The sequence below is a fragment of the Jatropha curcas genome, chromosome 6, assembly GCF_041381405.1.
Source record: "Jatropha curcas cultivar XTBG-Jc1 chromosome 6, XTBG_Jcur_1.0, whole genome shotgun sequence".
Lineage (NCBI taxonomy): Eukaryota > Viridiplantae > Streptophyta > Magnoliopsida > Malpighiales > Euphorbiaceae > Jatropha > Jatropha curcas.
Genome location: NC_143156.1, coordinates 8,573,206 through 8,599,890, shown reverse-complemented (window position 1 = coordinate 8,599,890; position 26,685 = coordinate 8,573,206). Strand labels below are relative to the sequence as shown.

The window sequence follows — 26,685 nt, the reverse complement described above, 5'->3', positions numbered from 1 at the left end:
AGAAAGATTAGTGTTATTCAAATATAAAAATATGATAAAAGAAAATAAAAATCGTATTCCACATATTTCATTCCACACTTATTTCCACATTGAACCAAATAGCCTGAAGGATCAGATCAAGTTCTGCAGAGTGGACTGACAAGTCCCACTAAATAATGCAAAAAATGCACACTTACTCACCATAAGGGACAATTTCCTAAATTGATCAACAATTTATATAGAATTAGAAATCAAAAGGACCAAAACGACTGAGAACTCATCCATTAGAAGTGCATGGAATTTGCAACACCTACACTATAGTGCTCAGCTAAGATGAGAAATATCAACAGAATCTGGAATTCTGAATGTGGGAGCTGCACCGAATTTCCTTCGCACTTCGACTTCTAAAAAGTCTTCTTCACTACTGTCATCTTCATCCGAAAAAACGATTGGAAACGGGGGATCAAAAACACTTCTAGACACGCAGTCATGAGTGGCAAGGACGTTGATCTGGCCATGGTGAGAGATCTCTATAACTATTGTATCATCATCTACAGGTAGGGGTTGCTTCCAGGATTCTCCATCCATCTTCATGAATGTATGATCCCAAGCACCCTTGTGAAACTCAAACCGGATTCGATGTGCCTAGCATGAAATGAAAGTAGGAAATTACAAAAAATAATGTATATTCACAATTCTTGTTATGGTGCTATGTTACATTCATATCTAGTTGCAAACATCGACTGAGAAATAATTTGATTCACTTGCAACCACAAAAGCAAGGATTAGTAACGAAGGCCCTGGCAAGCTACACCATTGAAAATTGAGGCAGAATCCAAAGTTCCAAAACAAAAATAAATTAGCTTCTAACACTGAATAAATTATTATGCAACAAAAAATAATCATGTTATAGGCCTACATAAGTATATATATAGAGATAAAATAAGAAAGTAACTACCATAATCAAAGGCTTAACAACTTGTGAAACCAAAGTTCTAGTACTTGCATCAGATTTAACCTGAACTTTCAATGATATCCTCAGTTATATTTTTGTTCCAATTACAGCTGAAAAGCTGAGACATTCTCATTCTCAACTTCAATTTATTTCTTTTTAATAGACTAATTCATAATCCAAGTACCAAACACCAAAATCATGAATCCTTAATTTTTTATGAGACTCATTCTTAATTAATTGTTGCAAACGAAGCATGGCTGCTCTTGTTTTCTTTTCTTTACAAAATACTGGATAGCCAAAAAAAAAAAAAAAAAAAATTGGGAAAAAAAAAAATTGAAAGTTATAGATCAACACAACCTGTTAAAGAAAATATATTATTGTATTGACATGTATGTAAACAACTAATGCTTCAGATTAATCATTAGGCAAGGGATTGATACAAGTTCAGAGATAAAATAGGATATGATTGAATGTTAAGTTAATATTGACAAACATTTTGCCTATAAGAAGAATAAGGTTAACTAAGTGGTCCTCTCCCCTCCAAAATGAGATTTAGCTAAAATTCCAACTACACTATACTACAAGAAGGTATATAGGCTGCGATTTTCTCCCCATCTTTTGAAATACACTTGCTTCTATTAGATGAACTTCTATCCCTCATCTTCATCATATAAAGGCACATCAACGTTAAAGTCTCGCTTGTCAGCCTTCAACTAGACACACTTGGAACTGGCTATTTTACCTCACCCTATCAAGGAATACCCAGCCAATCCCACCTTGACTATTATCACTTTCACATATCAGTATATTCTTGATCTTTGTGATGGTAAGGTATACTATTTTTTGTTTTTTTCCTAAAACATTAGCTAATATTATAAAAAAATATATTTTTCATCTAGTACTTGATGACATTATATTAAATTTTATTTTTTTACTAATTTATAAAATTAATAAAAACTAAAACGGAGATACCCGCCCCACAATACCCCCCTCCGCCCCGAAAATAATCAAGGATGGGAACAATAAAACCCAACATGCCTCACTCTACTGCGTCTCACAACATTTTGCTGTCTAAAAAACTGTACACAGGTGCTTGGTTTGTTCTACAGTTGGTTTGACAACCAATTTACTCGGGAAGTCCAGAAAGTATTGTGAATTATTTTTCCTGCTTTTTCCTCAAAAAGTTGTAATTTTGACCCCTTAATTCAATTGATATCTCATAATTAAGTTGCCAGCTACAGCTAATCTGCTAGTAACTGGCATTTTTAGATGCTATGCATTGAACTATATAATATTAAAATTAACCATGTCTTATTTTCCTGTTTGAATTAAATGAATTTCTAATATCAATAACATTAGTAAATAACTAGGATTACTTTCAAGTTGATTCTTAAGGTTTAGGTTTTTACCTGTGCAATACGAGTCCCTTGCCTGCTTGGACCAAGCTGGAGAAGCCCAAGTAAATCATCTCTAAAACCAACAATCTCAAGAAGTCCATCATCTACATATGATGGAGTCAAGTCTCTCTATAACATATACCAAAAGACATCTTATCAGATATGATTTGCCTGAGCAAACTCAAGCTGCATTAAATTGTAACTGCTTATATCATCATTGGACAAAGTGAAAGCATAAGAACTGACATCACGCATTCTCCTTATACTTGGTATTCCCCAAGGATTCATTCCACCAGAAAAGCTTGGCAAATTGAGGCATATAATTGACGTGATGCTGTTTGCAGAAAAGGAAGGGGTTAAAGACATCAGTTTCTGTTTTAAGCCATATTTGGCAGAGTTGAAAACCAAAACAAAGTGTAGGCTCTTTATTTTAATTATTGCTGGTGGACTTCTGATATCAGAAAAGACAATCCTTCTAAGAGCAACGAAATCTCAATTTTTTTGAGGTTGAGCAAGGGTATCAACTAGCAAAATTGACCTAGAACCAGTGAGCAAAGGCCATGAAAACTTTAAAAAGCCCTATATATCCTGTTCTCTCTCTTTTTTGAATAAGAAACAAAAAATCTCAAACCCAAAGGCAATCAAAATTCTAAATAAGAATCTGAGAAGCTGAAAACTTGTCAAAATGAACTTTTCCAGAATAAAAATCTCACTTTTATAATCTTTTAGTTTTTGAAAAGAGAGTTTTATTTCTCTATATTGTGTTGTTATTGTCCAATCTCTACTTTACTATATATATATATATATATACACAAAATATTGTTCCAATATAGGAAGTAATCCAAATAAGAATAAACCTAAACTAGGAAAGACAATATTTACTCTAATTATTAAGATTTCAATACTCTCTCTAAAGTTGGTGCATAGATATTACACATGCCCAACTTGCAAACTAAGGGATGAAACAACTTACTATTTGTAGATTTAATGTGGGAAAATATTTTTCTGTGTTTGATTCATCAATAGGGACACATATATATACACATACAAGATACTATAAACCTATTAAGAATCTAACTCCTAATAGAGTTCTATTTACAACTAATCCTTAACACTCCCCCTCAAGTTGGAGCATAGATATTAATCATGCCTAACTTGTTACAAAGATAGTCAACCCGGGGTCCGTTTAGAGCTTTTGTAAAGATATCCCCTAACTGTTCACTTGTTTTGACGTGTCCTGTAGAGATAACACCCTGTTGTATCTTTTCACGAATGAAATGACAATCAATCTCGATATGTTTTGTTCGTTCATGGAATACTGGATTTGATGCAATGTGAAGAGCAGCTTGATTATCACACCATAACTTTGCAGGCAAGGATGACTTGAAGCCAATTTCCTCAAACAACTGACGAATCCAAATTAATTCACAAGCAAATTGTGCCATAGCTCGATATTCTGATTCAGCACTCGATCGTGAGACTACATTTTGTTTCTTGCTCCTCCATGATATCAAGTTTCCACCTACAAAGACACAATATCCTGAAGTTGATCTTCTATCAACCTTCGAACCTGCCCAATCCGCATCTGAAAAACATTCAATGTTCAAATGCCTATGATTGCTGTAAAGCAGGCCACGACCTGGATTACCTTTCAAGTAGCACAAAATCTGTCCCAAAGCTTCCCAATGGATAACAGTAGGAGAAGACATAAACTGGCTCAAGACGCTCACAGAGTAAGCAATATCTGGACGTGTTACGGTAAGATAATTCAATTTGCCCACTAACCTTCTATACATCTCAGGATCATCAAATAGCTCACCACCAATTGAAAGTTGCATATTTGGAGTCATTGGAGCACTGCATGGCTTGGCACCCAACTTTCCGGTTTCCTTCAGTAAGTCAAGGACATACTTCCTTTGAGATAAGAAGATGCCTCTCTTACACCTAGATACTTCAATACCCAAAAAATACTTCAACAAGCCTAAGTCTTTTGTCTGGAACTGGGTCTGGAGGAATGATTTGAGTGATGTAATGCCGGCTGAATCACTCCCTGTAATAACAATGTCATCAACATAAACCACAAGTAGAATCAAACCAGTCTTAGTACTTCTGAAAAATACAGAATGATCAGAAGTACTCTTCTGCATGCCAAATTGATGTACCACATTGCAAAATCTACCAAACCAAGCTCGAGGACTCTGTTTTAGGCCATAAAGAGATTTTCGAAGTTTACACACTTTACCCGACTCCCCCTGAGCAACAAAGCCTGGTGGTTGCTCCATGTAAACTTCCTCCTGAAGATCCCCATGAAGAAAGGCATTCTTAACGTCCAGCTGATGTAAAGGCCAGTCAAAAGTAGCTGCTAATGAAATAAATAAACGAACAGAAGACAATTTGGCAACAGGAGAAAAAGTATCAGAATAATCAAGGCCATAGATCTGAGAATAACCCTTTGCAACTAATCGAGCCTTGAGAGGCACAAGATCCCAAGTACCATTAGTATCTAAGGCAGCCATCTCCTCTTTCATTGCTGCACACCAACCAGGATGGGACAAAGCTTGGACAACAGTTTTAGGAATAGAGACAGAGTCTAAGTTACTTACAAAACAACGAGATGAAGAAGAAAGATGATCATAACTAACAAAAGAGGAAATAGGGTAGGTACACTTGCGTTTACCTTTTCTAAGAGCAATGGGAAGGTCAAGGTCTGACTGGGGAGTGGATGGCACAGGCTCAGGTTGAGTGGAGGGAACCGGATCTTCTGTTGAAACGGCAGGTGGAGGAAGTGAGTCAAGAGTTCCTGGTCTCCTGGAATAAACCTGTTCAAAACGAGGGCGTGTAGATGCTGGTGCAGGAGCGGGAATAGGAGCAGCAGACACTGGAGTAGGAGCAGGAGCAAGGTCAGGAATACGAGCAGGAGCAGGAGAGTTATGAACTTGCTGGATAGCATAGACTAAAAGGTCATCATCCTCCCCCTCACTCTTATATATAGAAGAAGGAAAAAATGGAGTATTCTCAAAAAATGTGACATCTGCAGAAATAAGATAACGGTCAAGATCGGGAGAGAAACAACGATACCCTTTTTGATGCCGAGAATACCCAAGGAAAACACAACGAAGGGACTTTGGATCTAATTTGGAAACCTGTGGACGAACATCACGAACAAAACAAGTACAACCAAAAATACGAGGTTCAATGGGGAATAAAAGTTTAGAAGGAAACAAGACATTATAAGGAATTGCACCATTAAGCACAGAAGAAGGCATGCGATTAATCAAAAAACATGCAGTAGAGACAGCATCAGCCCAAAAATGTTTAGGGACTTTCATTTGGAATAAAAGTGCCCTAGCAACTTCAAGAAGATGTCGATTCTTTCTTTCTGCAACCCCATTTTGAGAAGGAGTATCAACACAAGATGTTTGATGGAGAATACCATTTTGTGACATATAAGATTGGAAGGAACTAGATAGGTATTCTTTAGCATTATCATTGTGCAATATGCGAACAGAAGTATTAAATTGAGTTTTAATTTCAGCACAAAAAGAACAGAAAATAGAGAATATCTCAGAACGAGTTTTCATTAAAAATAACCAAGTAACACGAGAATAATCATCCACAAAAGTTACAAAATACCGAAAGCCAGTTTTAGAAATAACAGGACATGAACCCCAAACATCAGAATGAACTAACTCAAAAGGGGATGAAACCCGTTTATTGACTCGAGGAACTAAAGGTAAACGATGATGTTTGGCAAATTGACAAGATTCACATTCTAAACTTGATAAAGACTGAAATTGCGGACACAACTTCTTTAAAGTAGACAATGATGGATGACCCAAACGACAATGAACCTCAAGAGGAGATAGAGCACCAGCACAAGCCAGAGATAATGAAACGTGTTCATCCAGAAGATAAAGGCCACCAGACTCACGTCCTCTACCAATAATCCGCTTCGTCAAAAGATCCTGAAACACACAATATGTAGGATAAAATTTGACACAACAATTCAGCATACGAGTAATTTTGCTAACAGATAATAGATTAAACGAAAAACAAGGCAAACAAAAAACAGAAGACAATGGAAGAGATGGAATGGGATTGGCAGAGCCAATACACTTGACAGGAGATGTGGACCCATCAGCTAGAGTAACATGACGATTAAATTGTTTAGGTTCTTTTAATGAGGATAAGAGACTAGGGTTACCTGTCATGTGATCGGTGCAACCAGAATCAATGACCCACTCTGATGAGGTAGACATAAGACAAGAAGAAGGAGTATCTGAGTTGGCAGCAGCAGCAATTGAGGAATTAGTAGACTTAGAGGAACGGTATCTAGAGAGCTCAGCATACTCCGCAGCAGAAATTGTTACATTGTTGTCAGAAGAAGTAACTGCATAATCTTGATGTGCCATATTTACCCTTGGTGGCTTATTTATTAGTTTCTTGCAATACCGTTTAGTGTGACCAGGTTCATGACAATAATGACAGATAAGAATACTTGTCTCCCGAGTGATTGGTCCATTACCACGGTTATTTCCTCCTCTTCCTCTGTTTCCTGGCTGTCTAGCTACCTGATTATGACTCACAAGGGCACTATTATCAGAAGGGGAAGGTGTATGAGAACCTTCAGTACGGAGCAATCTAGCAAAAGTCTCTTGAAGAGAGGTAACATCACTGCCTGAAAGAACTTGTGATTTGGTAGTTTCAAAAACTGGAGCAAGACCTGCAAGAAAACTCATCACAGCCATTTGTTCTCGCTGCGTTTGTTGAACCTTAACATCGGGACTAAAAGGCAATAAAACATTAAGTTCCTCGTAAATCTTTTTAAATTCCATGAAATAAGCTGTCAGGGTCATATCTCGCTGGTTAGCCCGATAAAATCCTTTGCAGACCTCATACATACGAGAAAGATTACCTTTTCCCGAATACAAGAATTCAAGATATTCCATTAATTCTTTAACAAACTCACAATGATTGATTAATCCAACCACTTCACTGTCAATAGAATTGCGAATCAGTAGGAATAACTTAGCATCTTCCCTGAGCCAACGTTGCCTAGTGTCATCAGTTGGTGGATCATCAATTAAATGATCATCTTTTTCAACGCTTCGCAAATAAACTCGAATTGTCTTACTCCAATCTAAATAATTAGTTCCTTTCAATTTATGTTCTGTGATCTTATTCATTGCTGGGATTAATTCAGTAATAGTAGTTTTAGAATCTGTAGTTGGAGGATCCATTATTAACAAAAACTAAACACCCTACCAGCAATCCAGAAAGAGATACCAAAAAAAAATAGCCTTTCAAAAGCAAACAGGAGCAAACAGTAACCTGAAAACGCCAAATTGACAAAAACTGAGAACGCTCCTACCAAAACTTCGCCGGATCGGAAAAACAACCACCTGAGTAGATTGCTGAAGTTGAAACGAAGCCAGAGAACTATTTCCGATCGCCGGAAATAGCCGGACGCGCCGCCACGCGCCGGCGCGTGGTACTGTAGCAGAAACACAAAAGCGGCGCGTGGGGCCCACGCGCAGCGAATCCGGTGACCGAATTTGGAGGGAACGCCGATCGGCAGCTGGGGAACCTTCTGAGGTAGGTGGTGAGACAAAACGGTGACCCTAGAACTGTCACCAAGACCGACAGCCGCTGGACAGCCGCTGGAATTTCAACGCAAACGGAAAAAAAAAGGTTTAACGAGCCAAAGGCTCTGATACCATGCAGATTTAATGTGGGAAAATATTTTTCTGTGTTTGATTCATCAATAGGGACACATATATATACACATACAAGATACTATAAACCTATTAAGAATCTAACTCCTAATAGAGTTCTATTTACAACTCCTAATAGAGTTCTATTTACAACTAATCCTTAACACTATTCAAACCCTTTGTAAAAACATAAGCTAATTGCTCTTTTGAAGCTATGTAGGAGACACTTATGAAATATTCAATTAACTTTTCTTTTATAAAGTGACGATCAATTTCTATGTGCTTAGTTCGATCATGCTAGACTAGATTATTCATAATATTGATGGCTACTTTACTATCACAAAACAAGAATGTATTTGTTGTTTCAACCAACTTTAAATCTTCCATTAATTTGCCTAACCATCGGAATTCACAGATTCTCTGTACCATAGCTCTATATTCAGCTTCTACAGTGGACTTTGCAATTACAATTTGCTTCTTGCTTCTCCATGTGACCAGATTTCCAAACACAATAACTTGAAGTTGATCTCCTGTCATTAAGGGAACCAGCCCAATCTGCATCTGTATAGCTTGTTATTGTCAAATGGCCATGTTTAGAAAATAAAAATCCTCTACCTGGAGCTGATTTAAATATCTTATCTGATGCACAGCTTCTAAGTGAGACTCCCAAGGGTCATGCATGTACTGACTCACTAAACTTATAGCATAGGCAATATCTGGTCTAGTATGGCAAGATAAATCAACCTCCCAACCAATCTCTGATACCTGCCAACATCAACTGGACTTCCCACTCTAGCTTGAAGCTTACGATTTGCTTCAATAGGTGATTCTCCAGGTTTACATCCCAACAAACCAGTTTCTTTAAAGAGATCAGGGATGTACTTTCTTTGAAAAAATAAAAATCCCTTTTTCTGATCTAACAACTTCTATCCCAAGGAAATATCTTAACTTTCCCAAATTTTTAATCTTAAACTCCCTAGCTAACAAACTTCTCAAGTGAGTCATTTCTTCTTCATTACTTCCAGTCATCACTATATCATCAACATAAACAATAAGCAATGGCTCTTACCTTCATGATGTTTAATGAACAAAGTATGATCAGCATCACTCTGAATGTACCCGAAAGAAAGCATAGCTTTACTAAACCTTTCAAACCATGCTCTTGGTGATTGCTTCAACCCATGTAATGACTTCTTCCGCTTGCAAACTTTTCCTCCAGTCTTGTCATCATCAAATCCATGAGGAATCTCCATATACACCTCTTCTTGCAAATCTCCATTTAGAAAAGCGTTTTTAACATCAAATTGATATAACTCCCAGTCAAGATTGGCTGCACAAAACAACAAAATTCTGATTGTGTTCATCTTGGCTAAAGGGGCATTTCCTTGTAATCGACTCCATAGGTCGGACTAAACCCTCTGGCTACCAATCTAGCCTTGTACCTCTCAATTGAATCATCTGCCTTATGTTAAACTGTGAACACCCATTTACATCCAATTGGCTTCTTTCCTGATGAAAGAATTACAACATCTCATGTCTCGTTTTTTGCCAAAGCTCTCATCTCCTCAACCATTGCAGTCTTCCATCTTGAGTCCTGTAATGCATCTTACCAATCCTGCGATATAGGAACAATAGAAACAGACAAAACGAAGGCTCTATAAAAAGGGGACAGAGCGTTATAGGAGATAAAATGGGAGATGGGATGTTTAGTGCATGTTCTAACTCCTTTTCTAAGAGCAATAGGAATATCAAGGTCATTGTCAAAAGGGCTAGAATCAAGATTAGGATCAGAATCAACAGGGATTAAAGAAGGCTCACCAAGTTCTTGTTCTTCTGTATTTTCAGGGCTTGAAATTGGAGAGGATGGTTGATCATAGGTATCATGCTCCATGGTTGTATCTGTATTAGTCCGCTGTATGTAGGTTTTCGAATCAGGTCTATCCAATCTTCCTACAGGTTTGGGTGGTTGGTCTCTCTTATTATCTGTCTACAGAAATCTCCCCCAAGAAAGGAATGTCATCCATCACCTCTTCCATCTAATATTTCTCACCCTGAAGAGGTGACTGGGAAGGAAAATAAGACTCAAATTCCCGAACATCCATACTCCTAATGTATTTCCTAGAAGGAGGATAATAACACTTGTATCCTTTTTGAGTAGTAGAGTAACCAACAAACATACTTCAAGGCTCTAGAATCTAATTTGCTTAGACAATTCTGATGAACAAAACAAACACAGCCAAAGACTTTAGAAGGTACAATATAAGAATTTTTTCCATGAAGAACCTCTAATGGAGTTTTAAAATTTAAAGTATGAAGACGCATACGATTGATAAGGTAAGCAGTAGTCAAAATAGCATCCACCCAATATGTTTTGAGAAGATTCATAGTGAACATAAGAGACCTAGCTACTTCCAGTAAATGCCTATTTTTCCTTTCAGTTACTCCATTTTGAGCACTAGTATTGACACAACTAGTTTGATGTATAACACCATTAGAATCTAAATAGGTACGAAAATCTGCATTCATTTATTCAGTACCATTATCAGTTCTTAGGATTTTAACATGCGCATCAAATTGAGTACAAATCATTTTATGGAAGTTCTGAAAACACGAAAAAACTTCATTTTTTATTTTCATCAAATAAACCCAAGTCAATCTAGTGCAACAATCAATAAATGTTACAAACCATCTATAACAGAAAGAGAGACAGTTTTAGTAGGACCCCATACATCGGAATAAATAGTAGCAAAATGAATCAAACTTTTATTATTAATTGGAGAATAAGAATGCATGGTGTGTTTGGCAAGTTCACAAGTATCACATACTGATGAATCAAAATCAAACTTAGCAAACAAAGTGGGAAATAAACGTCCTAAAATAGAAAAAGAGAGATGTCTTAATCTCCTATGCCATTGAATAACTTCATGGGAAGGATTTCTAGAAGTTCCTAACAAAGCTTGACTGGTACCCGGATTTGAAAAACGACAAATGTCATCCAACAGATATAGTCCATCGTGCAAGCTACCACTGCCAATCGTTCTCCCCGTGTTCAGTTCCTGAAATATACAATGAGGAGGGTAAAAAGTTACTTTGCAATTAAGCGCTTTTGTAATTAAGCTAACAGATAACGGATTAATATGGAATCTAGGAACATGAAGAACAGAGGAGAGTTTAGTATTGGAAGTACAGTCAATAGGACTTGTACAAGCAATTGTTACGAAGGAGCCATCTGCAATGCGAATTTTTTCTGTGCCTTGATACTTAGAATATGTGAGGAAATATTTTATAAAGCCTGTTGTATGTTTATTTGCTCCTGAATCTATAACCCAAGAGGGTTTTGCGATTTTTGCAAGAAAGGTAAGAAAAGCATCACCTAAATCAACAATGTTAGAGGCTGCAGTCTGAGTTGAGGAAGAATCAAGCTTGACAACAATCGTTTCTGGGATTGAATTTCCTTTTAGAAAAGCTACCAGCAGTAGATGGTTCCTCAAATAAAGCTCCACTATCAGATATGTGCGCCTGTGGTCCAGAAGAACTGACCCGCTTCCCTCCATGCCCTTTAGTTGCGCGTCCATGTAATTTCCAACAGAACTCCTTAGTGTGCCTGTTCTCATCGCAATAGTCACAAAATATTTGATCTTCATCTAAAGAACAGCTCTTTGCAGCCTGTATCTGTTCTCTTACAGAATTAGCAATCAACCCTGCTTTATCAATTGTAGATCTGTGAACCATAGCACTCCTCCTAGTCTACTCTTGCTGTACAAATGAGTATGCTTGTCGCAAGGATGGAAAAGGATCTCGTCCAAGACTTGGACTCGAATCTGATCATACTTGTTATTTAGGCCAGCCAAAAAATCATACACTTTCTACTTCAATCAACTTCTGAACTTGAATTGCCTCATTAGTACATTTTGTTTTAAAGTCTTGGTAATAATCTAATTCCTGTCATAACCCACTAAGTTCAGTAAAATACTGAGCGATAGTCAGATCTCCTTGCTTAGTTTCATGAACTTTCTGTCGCAATTCATACCTCTAAGCATAGTTTCCAATTTGCAAGTAAGTCTGTGAAGCAGCATCCCATATCTTCTTAATTGTATCAAGAAGTAAATATCCTTGTGAAATGGTTGGCTGCACAAAATTGATTAACCAAGACATAATAAGGGAGTTCCCTGATTTCTATTTGTTACAACTCGGATATGTCGAAACTGGTGTTGGTGCTCCACTGTCAAGATACCCCCGCAAACCTCCAGCCTCAATGAATAGCAAACAGGACCGAGACCAAGCTAAATAATTTGTATCATCTAACTTCACTGGACTAATCTGGAGTGAAGGATTCTCTGAGTGAAAAACTACGTCTACCTTTTTTCCGTCAGCCATACTGTCATTCTAAAAAATTTGATAGCTAATTCAAAAACTGGAACCGAAAATCACACAGGCAGCAATACATGAGATGAAATAAAAAAAAGGAGCCAACACAAAGTCAAAACTGGGACTAATTGACCAGTGAGTCTGAGTCGTGGCACCAAAACAAGACCACCGGACCAAGAATCATCGGCAAAGGTCACCAGAAAACACCGCACGCGCAGCGCGTGAAGAAAGGCCAGAAACTTCTAGCGGCGCGTGCGCACACACTTGTCATCGGACGACGATGGGATTTGACCGAAAGGCTAATCGGCGGTTGCTCCTTCTGAAGTGGGCAGTGATGACCAACTTCCTCTCCTAGCGGCACTACTTGGAACTCAAACCTGTTTGCGGACAAAAACCCATGCCGAAAAATCACGGCAAGGCTCTGATACCATGTAGTTTTTGAAAAGAGAGTTTTATTTCTCTATATTGTGTTGTTATTATCCAATCTCTACTCTACAATATATATATATATATACAAAAAATTATTCCAATATAGGAAGTAATCTAAATAGGAATAAACCTAAATTAGGAAAGACAATATTTACTTTAATTACAAGATTTCAAGAAATCTCAATCAGCAGTGATTTGTTAATAACCTTTGCCCCCATGGACATCATCCTAGATAAGGATGATTTATAGAAATATGTTATTTTATTTGATTTTTTTGTTTTAGTTTGTTATAATTATTTTTCAACAATTTATTTGAAAAGCATTATGCATAAAATTTTGCAGTGCTGAAATTAAACAAATGTTGAGATGCAATGTGAAAAAAATACTATAAAAGCATATAAATATATAACAAGAGATAAACAACACTCAATGAATTAAACAAAATTTGATTAGCTGCACAAATCAATTGTGGCTTCTAAGGCTAATCCATGAAAATTAAATTACCTATAAGGGAGATAGACATCTTCCCATAGACCTTGCCCTTTCATGATCTTTATCTTTGCATAAGAAGCTATGCCCCTGTAATATAAGGCCGTATTGTTACAATTCACTCAGAGACACTGCTACAGGCTTCTAGTAAAATGTTTGTCATAGAGTTTCATCAAATTTGTAACCTTTGGAACAATGAAGCTCAGTCCTCTATATTTTAGTGTTGTTTATCTCAAACTCATATATATGTATGTGTGTGTGTGTGTGTGTGTATAGAGTTGAGATATTCAAACTACTATCTATATTATATAAACAGAGTGTAGGTAGAATGGAAATTTTTTCGAAAAGAAAAAGAAAGTACTTGTTGATATGACGGCACCAACACAAGAGGACTGTTCAAATATATGATATTGTTTATTAGTTCCCAAGACATAATATCCCCAACTACATTATGAATTATATTCCATTGAAAACCATATTGGTTGCACAATCATATCCAACATGGATCCTTGTTTCTTGCTTCATCCAATAATTACAAAAATGGAAGGAAATTGTTAGAGATGCAATTACAACAATTTGCAGTTTAGTCTTCCTATTTAGTAGTTCCCTATTTTATTTTTGATAGGGGATCAACGAGTTAGTAGTCTTTCTATTTAGTAATTTCCTATTTTATGTATGATAGGAGACCTCATTCTAGTAGAATTTCTTTAATTAGTACTTGTATCCCTCTATAAATTGGAGGCTTTAATCATAAAATAAAACAAGCAGAATTATTTTCAACTAAATTGAGATATAGACTCTCGCTAACGAGTCTAAGGTTAGAGCTCCTTTCTAACGAGCCTAAGGTTAGAGGTCCCTTTCAATGAGCTCGCAATCTTGAGCAACAATAGGTCGAGGAAAGAATCAAGCTAAAACAAAAGCTTTGCTTTTGAATTAGATTTTATCGTTGACAGGCCCGTGACGAGATCCTAGTTGTGTGACCATAATAGAAATGAAGGAACAAATATGATCCACCTTAACCTGTTAAGGAAGCTTGATTACTGATGAACGCATGGCTTAACAATACGTGTTGATTATAAATTTATAACAAACCTGTTCACAAAATGCTGAATCCATCTTGTACTAAAATTTAAATTCAAAGAATCAAAAGACTTCGAAAATCTGAAAAAAATGACATAAACATAAAACAAATAATCAGACAATCTATCATAGCTAAACAACCCAGTAAGATATCAGAATTAACAATAGCTGCTCCATTTGTTTTCAAAAATAACTTAACCAAAAAACATTTTCCTAATTCTCTGATGTTTGGGGTGTTCATGAAAATTAGTCAATGAAAAAATATTTTTTTGGTCAAAGGGAAAACTAATGTATTTTAAAGGAAAATAATTTTTCTTTTTCAAAAAGGGAAAACATTTTTCAAATATCGACAAACTTACTATAATCTTATAAGCATACATTAATTAATCACTAATCACTTATAGTCACCATTATCGATCACCGTTGATCACCGTCAATCAATGCCCACCACCACTTCTTACCAGGAACTACCAAAAATTTATCATTTTTATGCATTTCTTTCTCATATTTAAAAATAAAGTTTAAAGTAAAATATTTCTATAATTCTAAGTATTTTTTACTCTTACAAATTAAGATTTTAATAATTTTTAACTAATTTTCAAATGTTATATTAACACACTCACAGAAAAAAGAAAATGTAATTGCAAAAATGTGAAAATGTTGGGGGAAATTTTGACCGTTAATTCTTTTTAATATTAGGATATTTTATTGGAAAAGTGAAATCCATGAGAAAATTATTAATGATGATTTAGAAACATTCAAAAATGGCACAATACTTTCAATGTTGGAGTTTACTGAGGTTATATAAAAGTAAAAACTCATTTTTGTGCCCCTAAATTTTTTTTTTTTTTTTTTAAAACGTTCTATTTATCAAGAAATGCAATATTTTGAAAAGAAGTGCAATTTTTTGAATTGTAGTGCAATCTTTAAGTAATTTACAAAGTATGGTTAAAGAATTCTCATGAATTTTACTTTTTCCATCAAGTGTGAAAAAAAAGATAAAAGTTTTAGGGCTTAAAGTAGACTATAGAGAAATCAATGTTTAGAGACTTAATAAACATAATGTGACAAGTTTAGGGACACTAAGGTAGATTTTTCTACAATATGCATGCCAAGTTTGAATCTAAAATGATTGGAAAATTTGGGAAGTTACTTTTGACATTTATTTGAACAGTTCAACAATAGTAAGTAAAACCAAAGGTATAGGATATGTTAATATTGCTCAAACATCAATTTTATATGACAACAGGTTATATAGATATAATTTATTCATGCATTAAATAATCATTAGATATAATATGCCACGCATGAAACCGACTAGGGTAAATTAAAGGTGAAAAAATACTTGTCAAAAGGCCAAATTTATGATACATATATTATAGAAAATAAAGAGCGTGGGTGTGTGCATGAGTAAAACCAATTCAAAAAAAATTGTGAAAACACTTTGTGTATCATATTTTTATTTGTGTATATTTGAATGTATAAGCTAGCTTTGAGCCACAATATTATATGTCCTAGGGACATCTTGTTAAATTATCAATTTTCTTTGTATTTTATCAACTGGAACTTAATTTTATTATTTAATGAAAAAGTCTGTGAGGGTTTTAATTTTGAGAAAATGATGTCTTGGTTTGAAACAGTGGAAAACCTCAGCGGGAGAATGTGATTCACAAAATTCTTAGATGGTGTGTTCAAGATTATGGTGGATTTTTCTCTGTTGGTGTCATTTAGTATGATTCAAGTATTGAGGCCATTGTCTTTTGGTGGGTGATGTTTCTTGTTTTTTGTGTTTTCTTTACATTAGGAGGAGGATATCTTATGCTCCAAGCAATAATTTCTTTTCATCAAATTAGAATCTTGAACTTGAAGTTTTTAGCAATTTAGAACTATTAGGATAGCAATAAAGATGATATCTTCTCAATAAATGAGAATATGTATACACTCACTTTGAAAACAATCCTCGCATACAACCAGGCCTTGCAGAAGCACTCTGGTTCTAGAAGAAAAAAAAAAAAACAAAAACGATTACAAAGGCCATAAGCAGCATTTACTCTTTCAGAAAAGGGTAAATTACTATTACCCCTAAGGTTTCCCCTAATATACACTTTCATCCTTATTGTTTCAAATTCAAAATGGTGTATATTAGAGTAAATCTCAGGGAGTAAAAGGTATATTAGGGTAAAACCTTAGGAGGGTATTAGTAATTTACCTTCAGAAAATAATTCAAGATATGCAAAAGCAAGATTAACTTACAAACTCAAGCCCATTAAGACTCTAAAAACCTAGGCAAGAAATCATGTAAACGGAAACAATTAGCAAGTAACATCATGATGCATTAGATATGTCACTCCTCCTTGGTCAATACATTACCTTCATTAACATGTCCACCACAAAAAGACATTCTTTTATCAAGTTGTAACACCATTGCTGTTTAGATGATTATTGCAAATTTTTTTTCCCTCAAATGCTATTTCTATTCATTAACCTTCATTCTTTATTGCTATATCCTTAAAAAAGATGTTTAAAAACCTTAGCTTACTAGACAGAAAAGGATATCAAATTAAGTGCAAGATTTGCCAAGACTGCAATGCCCAGGTGAGGGATGACAGTCTGAAGGAAACAACAAAAGTTATTTTTGATAATCTCTTGAATAAGGAAGATCAATTATACACATCAAATCAGGACCCCAGAGGTAATAAAGGAGGGCATAAGAAATATCAAAGCAGGAAAACCATGCACCTGTAACATTATTTCAATCAGATATTGCCATGTATGGTGAAGCTCAGTGCTACATGGTTAGGGAAAGTATTCACTAAGAAATGAAAACAAAGATGCCAAATGACTGGAGAACTAACACCTTAGTTCCCATAAACAAGTGTGACATCCAAAGTTGTAGAAACTACACAAATGTAAACTTACTGATTCTATTATCCGGGGTAAATTGTAATAATAATTAGATTCCATCATGGTACAAAAGATTGATTTACTACAATTAAGACACTCAAGATTTAATTTTTGCTTCAATCAAGTTCAATCAAAATAGTTTTGTGCAATCAAGCGAATCAATGCTGCCATGTCAAATTAAACCAATTTTTTTAAGCTCAAACTAGACCGTTTGGGACCCATACACCAAACTTTATTTAAATTTCTCTCCTAATTACCTCAATTTATCCCTCCTAGTCAACTAATTCGATCGTGTGGGTCTCAAATAATTCAATATAAGCTAAAAAATATTCAAGTTATTAGTATACCACATCTGCATTCCCAATCGCCTGAGCATCAAATTAACTTGATTAAACTTTATTGGAGCAAAATTAAACTTTAAGTGGCTTAACTGTAACAAATTAATTTTTTGTTTTTACTATAGTAGAATCTAGTCCATATTTACTCTGGTACAATTTAGTGACCATAACCCTGCTACCAAGATTTGGAAGTGAGAGATTGAAAAAATTAAGGTGTAACACTAGAGTATCTTAAAACCAATTTGCACAATTGACAAGATAATTCTGGAGAATAACAAAAGATCTGTGTTAGTATTTACTGATTCAGAGAAATCAAATGACCAAGTAGCAAGTATAGTACTGAGTGGGTGTAGGGAACAGGAGTTTCACTAATATGTAAATTTGATTAAAAGTACAAATGAAGAGACAATTACCAGCATGATGAATGTTTGGAGCAACATAGATAAACTACCTATGGTTAATTCACAGTAGGGACATCCTGCTGGACTTTGCTATGGATGACAAGATAAAACTTAGGGCCCATGCCTCACCTTACACAAGGTGAAATGGCTTTAGACACTAAATACACAAACTTTGCCAAGAAACCTAAAGACAACTGTGTATATTTAAAAAATTAAGAAAGCAAGACTTGTCTCCATATAACATCTGAATGGAGGATGGTAATCAGAACAAAAAATTTTATCTATTAACTGAATTTATAAACACTTGTAAATCCCAAAGTTGACCTACCTCACTACCAAAGAAAACTTGTAGCTAAATTTTATCCCCATGCATTATTAAATATAATCTCAATGCGCTCCTGTACCTGATAAACTAATTTTTTCGATTCTTCGAGTTGAGCATGTATTCCTGTAGACAACAAATGGAAGTGGTTTTTATATTCCAAGCCATAATGATTTAAATCAAGTATCAGAAGATTTAAAATCTACTGCATTCTTCAAGATGGAAGATCTAATCATTTAATAATAAGGAAGACAGCACTTCCTTACTCTGTAAAATTCTGTGACAAGGTCAAAGGACACATAAGCCTTGTTAATAAAATTCTAAGTAATTCTCATACCGGAATTTGTATATCAGAATACCTAGCAAATTTACAAATGTTTATTTATCAGCCATTCTGACTTAAATATAGAAAAAAAAAAATAACTCTGAGGTTCTAGAGCATTATTTAATTTGGGGAAAAAAGAGGTCATCTTGCAACTGAAAGCATATTTTGCATTTTCCTGATAACAAAACATTCACCATAAGTTATCAGTATCATAAGGATAAAAGTTAAATGCTTAGCCGGGAAAGAACTTTTACCTATGCTGAAATAGGTCCAGAATCCTCCACGAAATGTATGATACCCTTCCTATGAGGCAGCCAAAATATTGTTGGTAAGTTTACATATAGCACACTGTGCATATATTGGGAAATACAGCATTCATTATGAAAAAAAATCATGCTAGACAAAGTTTTTAAGTAGTTGGGATGTTTTTCCAATTTTTGGCTCTTTAACTCAGATATTATGCTCTTAAAATTAATAAAATTTTGTCCTCTTTGCTTAATGAAAAATTGGCAAATAATATTACTGAACAATTACCACATATAAATCAGACATAACACTTCTGGTTCAACAGGGGAAGCTTGCCTTTGATTAATCAATAATGGAATATATGGAAGGCAATCAGCATGGTAAAGACACAATCCTTACACTTAAACTTGATAAATTTTCATTCTACCAATTTAAAGCTTAACCTGTTCTCAGGATAAAAAAGGACAGGTTTTTGTTAGATATTCATATGTTTAGGAGAAACACTTTCTTTATTTAATAGCCAACCAGGGTCCAGAAACAAAGCGAGTGTGCAAAAGGAAAAGGAAAATAACAATTGAATTACCATGTTGCATTCGTGTTGAAACGCGTGCAATGACCCTGGAAGCATAATTGGTGCAGGGTCACAGGGACCTTCCACAGGAGCCCTCATTCTAATGAGAATATGCCAGCTGTACTTCAAAGGGGAACATCAAAAACAAAATGTGGGAAAGCAAAAATAAAGAAAGAAAACAATAGTGACATATACAAAACTTAGACAGCTTACACAATTTATTGAATATCCAAAGTACTCGCTAAATATATGCTCAAAAGAAGACTTATTTTTTTCCTTGCATATTATGTAGCCCATACTTTGGACAAAACCAGAGTCATATTATGTAGCCCAAGAACAAGAAAAAAGATATAGAGATTGATAATTAATAATAAAATGTGAATTGAGATTGAGAAATATGAATACCATTATTGCCAAACAATTAGTAGGATTTGTACCAACCTACATAGCAATTAGGAGCAATGAATTTCGAAGCTGGAAGCATCCCCATCAGAATGAAAGATATGGAATCTGATATATATGGACTAACGTCTCCACTATACGTAAGCTACCAATCCAAACAATTATGATTCTCATCATTATGAACGAAGATCACAGTGCTTAGAAGACCTTCTCAAGGAATCAACTAAAAACAAAACTGGAATGCTCATGACAGTTGAAACGCATACAGCCAAGGTAAATTGAAGAGTAAATTCAATAAAAACATATTTTAAAATAAATCCCTAAAAAAAAGGAGGAAAAATATATTTTAATGCTACTCCTTTCTATTTGTTTTTTAAGGACTTCAAAAGTGTCAATGCTCTTAGGATTTCTTAAAATTTTTTATCAATTAATTGATAGCATAAAACAAGCTAAAGAACTAGATCATAAATATGGTATCAGTTGTAAAAATTCACTAATTTTCTTTCCTTCAAAAAAATGTCAAAACTGAAAGTTAATTGACATACAAAGGGAAGAATATTATTAGTTAGTGGGTTTCTCACAATATAACAGGCCTATTGTCAAGCATTAATTACAACAATAATTTTATTTTTTTGCCAGAACTTAATAAAATACCTAGTTCTGCCCCAATAATTTGTACTTCACCACCCAAACATAATTACAAATAAAATTGTTGAACTCATGGATTTTCAATTTGGTGAGCAAGATATACATGAATAAACAGGAACCTAACAATTTATTTATGACAGTGAATCATGTAAAAAGTTACTAGATCTCATATAAGTTATACAGCTTAAATTTGATAGATGAACTAAATATAACCTGCACATACATATTGATGAAAAGAGAAAGAAAGAAAGAGGAAGCAATATCATTCAAAATTACCTGTCTATTTTCATTTTCCTGGCGTGCTCTACGGATTTCAGAAAAGACACCACAGAAGGACGATCTGACCCAGAATCCTTCTTTCCCTGCACATTTAGCTAACTTCATGTTTCACCTCACTTCCCTTGTAAATAATTGCATTGCTTAACCAATAATGCTTTGAAAAAACTTTGATATCACTTGTCATAAACAAGAATTGAAGAAACTGTCCTAATATAATACTAGTACAATTATATAATCATGTAAATTTAAAACATTTACTAAATTATTTCAAGATGGATTTTCCCTCCATTCACAACAAAAAGTGGCACTAGTCCAATTTAAAGAGTATCAGGCAAAGTTAAGGAAATGCTTCTGTGGAATATCAAAATGCGTATGCTATCGAGGAATTCAAACTTTCATAGAACCAGAAGGTAGATGGAGAAATTAAGAACCAAGTACGAAAAACATTTTAAATTTTGTTTACAAGGTTTATTAGAAAATTATAAATATAAAATTAAAGATTAATAACTTGATTCAAAATGAAAATTATCAAACTCATTTAAACCTCAATATAAACAAGTTAAATACCTACATAGGTCCTCATCCTCCATTCCATGTCCCTTTTTCTCCATTTTGTCACTTTATTTAAAGGCAAAGGTTTCTAAAGCCTATCTCACACAAACAAGGGGATAATGACATTTTCAGTGTCAAAAGTTTTTGCCACTATTTGAGTGTCTCAATAATGTAGAACCAGAAAGAACAAAAGCAAACAAGGAACAATCCCTTAGAGAAGAGAGAAACTAATTCTCAATCGTATAACTTATTACAACTGAGAATTAATTTCTCTCTTCTCCAAGGATTTATTCCTTGTTTGACTTTTTTCTTTCTGGTTCTACTTCACTCAACTTTTTAGTGTGATTGCTTCTAGTCAAAGAAATCATTTACAATCAAGTGTCTTTTCTATTTTTTGATGATTGAAAGTTCCAAGATGGTGCAAATAAAATTGGGCTTTAACTGCCATAATAGCAGACATGCAAAACTATTTCAATTAGTGATAAAAATCATGCACGATTGTCTATCTCTCTCCCCAGCCTCTGCTCTCTTTCTCTTAATCACTTTCTCTCTTGACTAAACTTAGAAACCAAATTCCCTTTGACTTTTATCAACTTTCTTTGATTGTAAATCCTTCCACCTTACCGTCTATTTGGGAGCTAGAGAAAAAGTATCATTGGAGAGGGGAAGCATTCTTTCCCTTCTTGAGGAAATGAGGACGATGGGAAGAGTGAAAACTTAACCTTGGACCACCAACACTCAATCAACCCAAAATGGGGGAACAATTTTTTGTTCTTGTTTTTTTTTTTGGCTACATGTAATTACACTTTTGCTCCAAAATATATTTTACTTTACTGAGTGATAAGGATGGCATTGTAATTTCAATTTTCAATGTGTTTGCTCCCAGAAGAATATATTCATTCTACAAGCGATCTCCAAAGACCTTCTATGTTTGTTTACTTTACTATAAATGCAGTTACACCTGTTCCTCATCAAGCCTCTCTCTAGCTCAGCAAAATCATACACAAGTTAAGACAAGGAATGTTCATCATCCTAGCAACCTCCACTCCAGCCGCAGCATAGCCTAAAGAAAGTTAATTTGATAAAGCCAGCAGCAAAACCCAACAGCTATAATCCCAAAATGAATATCATCTAACTGTTAATAGTTAAATCATTTAATAAATCAGAAATGCATACCCAACCAAATGAAAATGCTAGGTCATTTTCAGATCCCAAAGGCATTGGAGCAATTGAGGGTGGTCTTTCCAATCTGAGATCACCGATAGTTTCTAGAAGCATATTGACTGCAACATCTCCACCTACAACCTAAGAAATCATGCCTATTAATGTGCCAGTCAAAATATGCCAAATGTTAGCCAAGCAAATATATCAACATATTATATGTAAACATTTTTAAAAAAATACATATTGACATATCATACAAGCAAATGTGCATATCTCCATCATTCATTTCATCATTTGTATTTTACTTTTTTTAAAACTAAAAAATAGGTCTAATGATTAAAACTCTTAAACTTTGTTGTTGCAATTCTGTCCAAAACTTAAATTGATTGGCTTGAGGAAGTCAATATTAATCATCAAGCAAACAATTCCCTGAAAAACAATGACTTCCCAAGAAGTCAGTGTCTTAATTATAAAGCAAACAATTCCCCCAAAATAAAATGACTTTAGAGATTATGGAGAAGAATTGTTTCTCTGTATTTCTAAAACCTCAACATGGTATCAGAGCGGTGAGCCCCAATGGCCGCAAATCCGAAACCCGTTCAAGCATGGACTGAGACTAGCCAGACCCGTGACAGGAAACCATGGAGCCAGATTCAGGTGGACCCGTGGGCTAGTCAAGGAGAGCTACACCCTGAAGGTTGAGCCAAAAAGGAGCCAGACCCAAGTTAGATGGACCACCCCATGTAGTGCCAAGTGGTAACTGGGCCTTAACAAGGTCCAACCCAGTTGCACTTGAGGGGGAGTGTTGGAATATGAGTGTGGAAAAGAATCCCACATCAGGCAAGTAAAAGACAAAAAAAAAAAAGGGCTAATAATGTTAAAGCCACCAAACCAAAATGGCCTAAGCCATTTTGGTGGAGGTGAGCTATATTGAAACCCAATTGCAATGGCTTAACTTTTGTTTTCAGCACTCATGGGCCCGAGATTTCAACACTTCCCAAGAACTCAGAATCTTAATCATCAAACAAACAATTCCCCCAAAATAAAATGACTTCCCAAAAAGGTCAGCTTGCAAAAACCAAACAAGGTCACAATATATATTGCCTACATAATGCACCATATAAATCGATAAGAACCTATTGCTTAACATACATTGAACTTATAAATAATTCAAAAGAATATATCATACAATACTAAATAAAATATCATAAGTGTTTACTTTCTAAGTTATATTTAGTTAATATGACATAGAATCAAAATTTTTCATGCCAAATAAACAATCTAAAAGCTTACCAACATTATTTTTAAAAGTTCATTCTCTGTATATCCAAAAGCACCCTGAGGCCTAATTATAATGTTCTCATTTCACAATGCAAAATACATTCCGAAAATTCTACGTTCACAAAGAGCTACAAACAAACTATTTGTGAAAGAGAATTCATAGAGAAAAATACAAAGAACTCTTGAACTCACTATTGTTCTTAGTCTATTCTGAATTTCATTGGCAAGAGGAAGACCGCTAAGTTTGAGCCTTTCTAAATTGGAATAGACCTTACTTAGCTCTTCACCAGGATTCACTTCCAGCAAATTGAAAACCTGTAACAAGGAGGGTGTATTTACAAAACTTAAATCATTTCTGGCATATAACAAAAAAGAGCTTCCATTTGCAGCAACATTTTTTAAGGAAAAACTCAAATCACCTGATTTCTATTCAGCAGACTTCGAAATGTGTCAAACAGTTCCTTTTCAAGTTGTTTCTCTTTTGTATAAATGAACACCAAGACAGGACACTCAGGCATATGAGTATCAATTATGACATTTGAATCCTCTCGGAGCATGTAAACAGGGATGCAGTACTCCTTCAGTAAGTTGGGCCTAAAAATTTTTGTTTTACATTATATATGACAGTCAACTATGTTATTTAAACATCACTACATCATTTTTTCAAACTACATTTTTCAAAGTAAAATATCATTCCATTTTCCTTTCTCATTTAAATAATGGATGGGATCAAATAAGTTCCCACAAAGACCAAATGTACTGAGCTGAGTTCTGTAGTTAGTTTGACATATAATACAAATACAACATAAAATAGCTCAGCAAGGGGAAAAAACAGAGAGAGAGAACCATAAAACATCTGAATAAAAACAACTACTTGATCAGAAAATAAACTGCAATCTAAGTAAGTCCAACAAACTCAAGATAAAACCAATAACGACAATATTAACAGAATAAAATAAAGTAAAAGGGAATAAGCAAAGAAAAGTACTCAAAAATCTCCAAGATTCTTTTGGGAATGATCTTCGCAAGTGTCTTAGCAGCTAAAGGGAGACCATGAAATTGGTCCTTAATTTCTTCCTTAATCTTTGCCAAAATATGATGATCCACTGAAATTAATCTCTCCTGATGAACCATATTCACAAAGATCTGCCAACAATCTTCATTATCAAGTGCTGGAATGTCAAACAAGTTTTCCTCACCCACAATCTTTTTAGCCACTTCCTTCAATCTGCTTGTTACAATGACAGCTCCACCAGGTTGCACCGGCAATGCCTTTAAAAAAGAATCCCAAAACTCATGAATAATCCACACATCATCGAACACAATCAAATACCTCCCGTGAAATAAAAGAGAAGAAAGAATTGACAAAAGACCATCCATATTAGTATCTCTCAACCGAGAAATATCATAGCCTAACGCTTCCAGAACAAGCTTCACGACCTTACGCCCAATTTCTGGTTCATTACTCCTAGTAATATCCGATAACCGCACACAAATTCTTGTTGAGAACTCCATTCTCACTCTTTCAGCATTGCAAATCTCTAGGGCAAGCGTCGTCTTTCCTGAGCCGCCCATCCCAACTATCCCAATTGCCTTCAATCCACCATTATTTTGCAGTAGTTTCTCCTCGTACTTGGCCTTGTAAATATGGAAACCGATAACATCAGACGCTTCGCCTCCTGGAAACGTAATCGGAAAGGACTCAGAGACTTGCTCTTCTCCTTCTCGTATTATTTCTGCCAAATGAGCCAGTTCTATAAGTCGGATTTTGAGTCTGGCCGTCCGTCTCTTCATCGTCTGCACAAAATAGAACTCCGTAAGCGGATTGAAACGAACTGAATTCCTACTTATTAACCTCCTTTGTTGCGCGAAGACTCTGCACTCAGAAATTGCGTCATTGAGATCGTAAAGCAATCGGCAAAGCATAGTGGACCGGTAAGTATTGCACTGAAAACTTTGAATTTTCATGTCTCTTTTGATATCTTTAAAATGAGAGACGATTCCTAAATGTAATTCAGGCTCTGCTTCTTCCAAAGCTTTCAAGAACTTGTTCCACAGGAACTCCGCCAGGTCCGATGCCATTTATCAGTTGCTCTAGCCGACTGTTTGTTGATTTTTTTTTTTTTTTTTTCCTGTAATTGGAAACAGAGTGAGGTGCGGTTGACGAGAATTGACTGCTAAAATTTGAAAGCTGTTAGCAAGCGCGATGACTCTACTGTCCTTCCAACGCCGCTGCTTTAACTTTGGGGGAAAAGTACTATTTAGTCCTTTAATTATATCAAATTATCTTCTCCGATCATATATTTAAGAGAACCAATTTAATTTTATGAAAGTACTATTTATCAAACTAACTACTCCATCGTCTTTCTTATCCTCCTCCCGTGCATTAGTCAATAAAGGTATCGTGGGTATTAATTTTCTTATTCGCCCTTTGAATTAACTTTTCACATGAGATTAATGATAAAAAAAAAAAAAAAGACTCATTTTGGATGATGGGATCGTCTGATTGGACGGAACTAAATTAAGGGATCTTTTAATTTATGTTTAAAAATTAAAAGAATGAAATAGTTAATTTGACAAAATTAAAGAGACTAAATAATACTTTTCGCTAAAATTTAAGTGTGAAAAAAAAAGTATCAAATAATCCAATAAAATCTATCCAAAAAAATGTGCAGGTCTAGGTGCTTACCTATAAACCCGTGTTTTTTAAACCTGAATTGGCTTGATGAATGGATTGCGATTGGACTAGAGCAACTCGATTCGATTTAATTTTTATTTTTAATTTTATAAGGGTTAAATATTTTTTGATTTCTAAATTATGATTAAATTAATATTTAAATC

At 34.9% G+C, this 26,685-nt stretch overlaps 2 protein-coding genes across 9 annotated transcripts; both read right to left on the bottom strand.

Moving 5' to 3' along the window:
• Nucleotides 1–13: 13 nt before the first annotated feature.
• LOC149495501 (diacylglycerol kinase 1-like) lies at nucleotides 14–26,091 on the bottom strand. 8 transcript variants are annotated; one of them, XM_089723077.1, is made up of 14 exons: nucleotides 24,833–26,087; nucleotides 24,264–24,438; nucleotides 24,037–24,159; nucleotides 22,576–22,704; nucleotides 20,845–20,930; nucleotides 19,531–19,636; nucleotides 18,956–19,004; nucleotides 18,459–18,502; nucleotides 16,358–16,407; nucleotides 14,424–14,492; nucleotides 13,347–13,421; nucleotides 2,578–2,665; nucleotides 2,344–2,460; nucleotides 14–624 (listed from the first exon to the last, which is right to left on the bottom strand). In XM_089723077.1, the coding sequence occupies exons 1-14, from the start codon at nucleotides 25,924–25,926 to the stop codon at nucleotides 304–306; spliced, it is 2,526 nt and encodes an 841-aa protein (XP_089579203.1). In that variant the 5' UTR covers nucleotides 25,927–26,087; the 3' UTR covers nucleotides 14–303. The 8 variants fall into 8 exon arrangements, 7 of the variants coding, with proteins under 7 accessions (XP_089579203.1, XP_089579206.1, XP_089579205.1 ...); XM_089723080.1 differs by lacking the exon at nucleotides 22,576–22,704 and having other exon boundaries at nucleotides 24,833–26,089; XM_089723079.1 differs by lacking the exon at nucleotides 13,347–13,421 and having other exon boundaries at nucleotides 24,833–26,088.
• Nucleotides 6,303–11,006, bottom strand: LOC149495502 (uncharacterized; the record flags this gene model as incomplete). The annotated part of the gene is made up of 1 exon (XM_089722557.1): nucleotides 6,303–11,006. A coding segment is annotated over exon 1 (1,269 nt), but the record flags the coding sequence as incomplete, so codon positions are not given.
• Nucleotides 26,092–26,685: the final 594 nt, after the last annotated feature.

What these genes read in the sequence shown, in the direction of transcription:
- LOC149495501 (XM_089723077.1), bottom strand. Translation starts at nt 25,926, where the DNA reads ATGGCATCGGACCTGGCGGAGTTCCTGTGGAACAAGTTCTTGAAAGCT. An exon ending in AGAATAGACTAAGAACAATA is followed by an intron (nt 22,705 to 24,036) that starts GTGAGTTCAAGA and finishes ATGATTTCTTAG; the next exon opens with GTTGTAGGTGGAGATGTTGC. An exon ending in CGAAAAAATTAGTTTATCAG is followed by an intron (nt 16,408 to 18,458) that starts GTACAGGAGCGC and finishes TTTTTCTTCTAG; the next exon opens with AACCAGAGTGCTTCTGCAAG.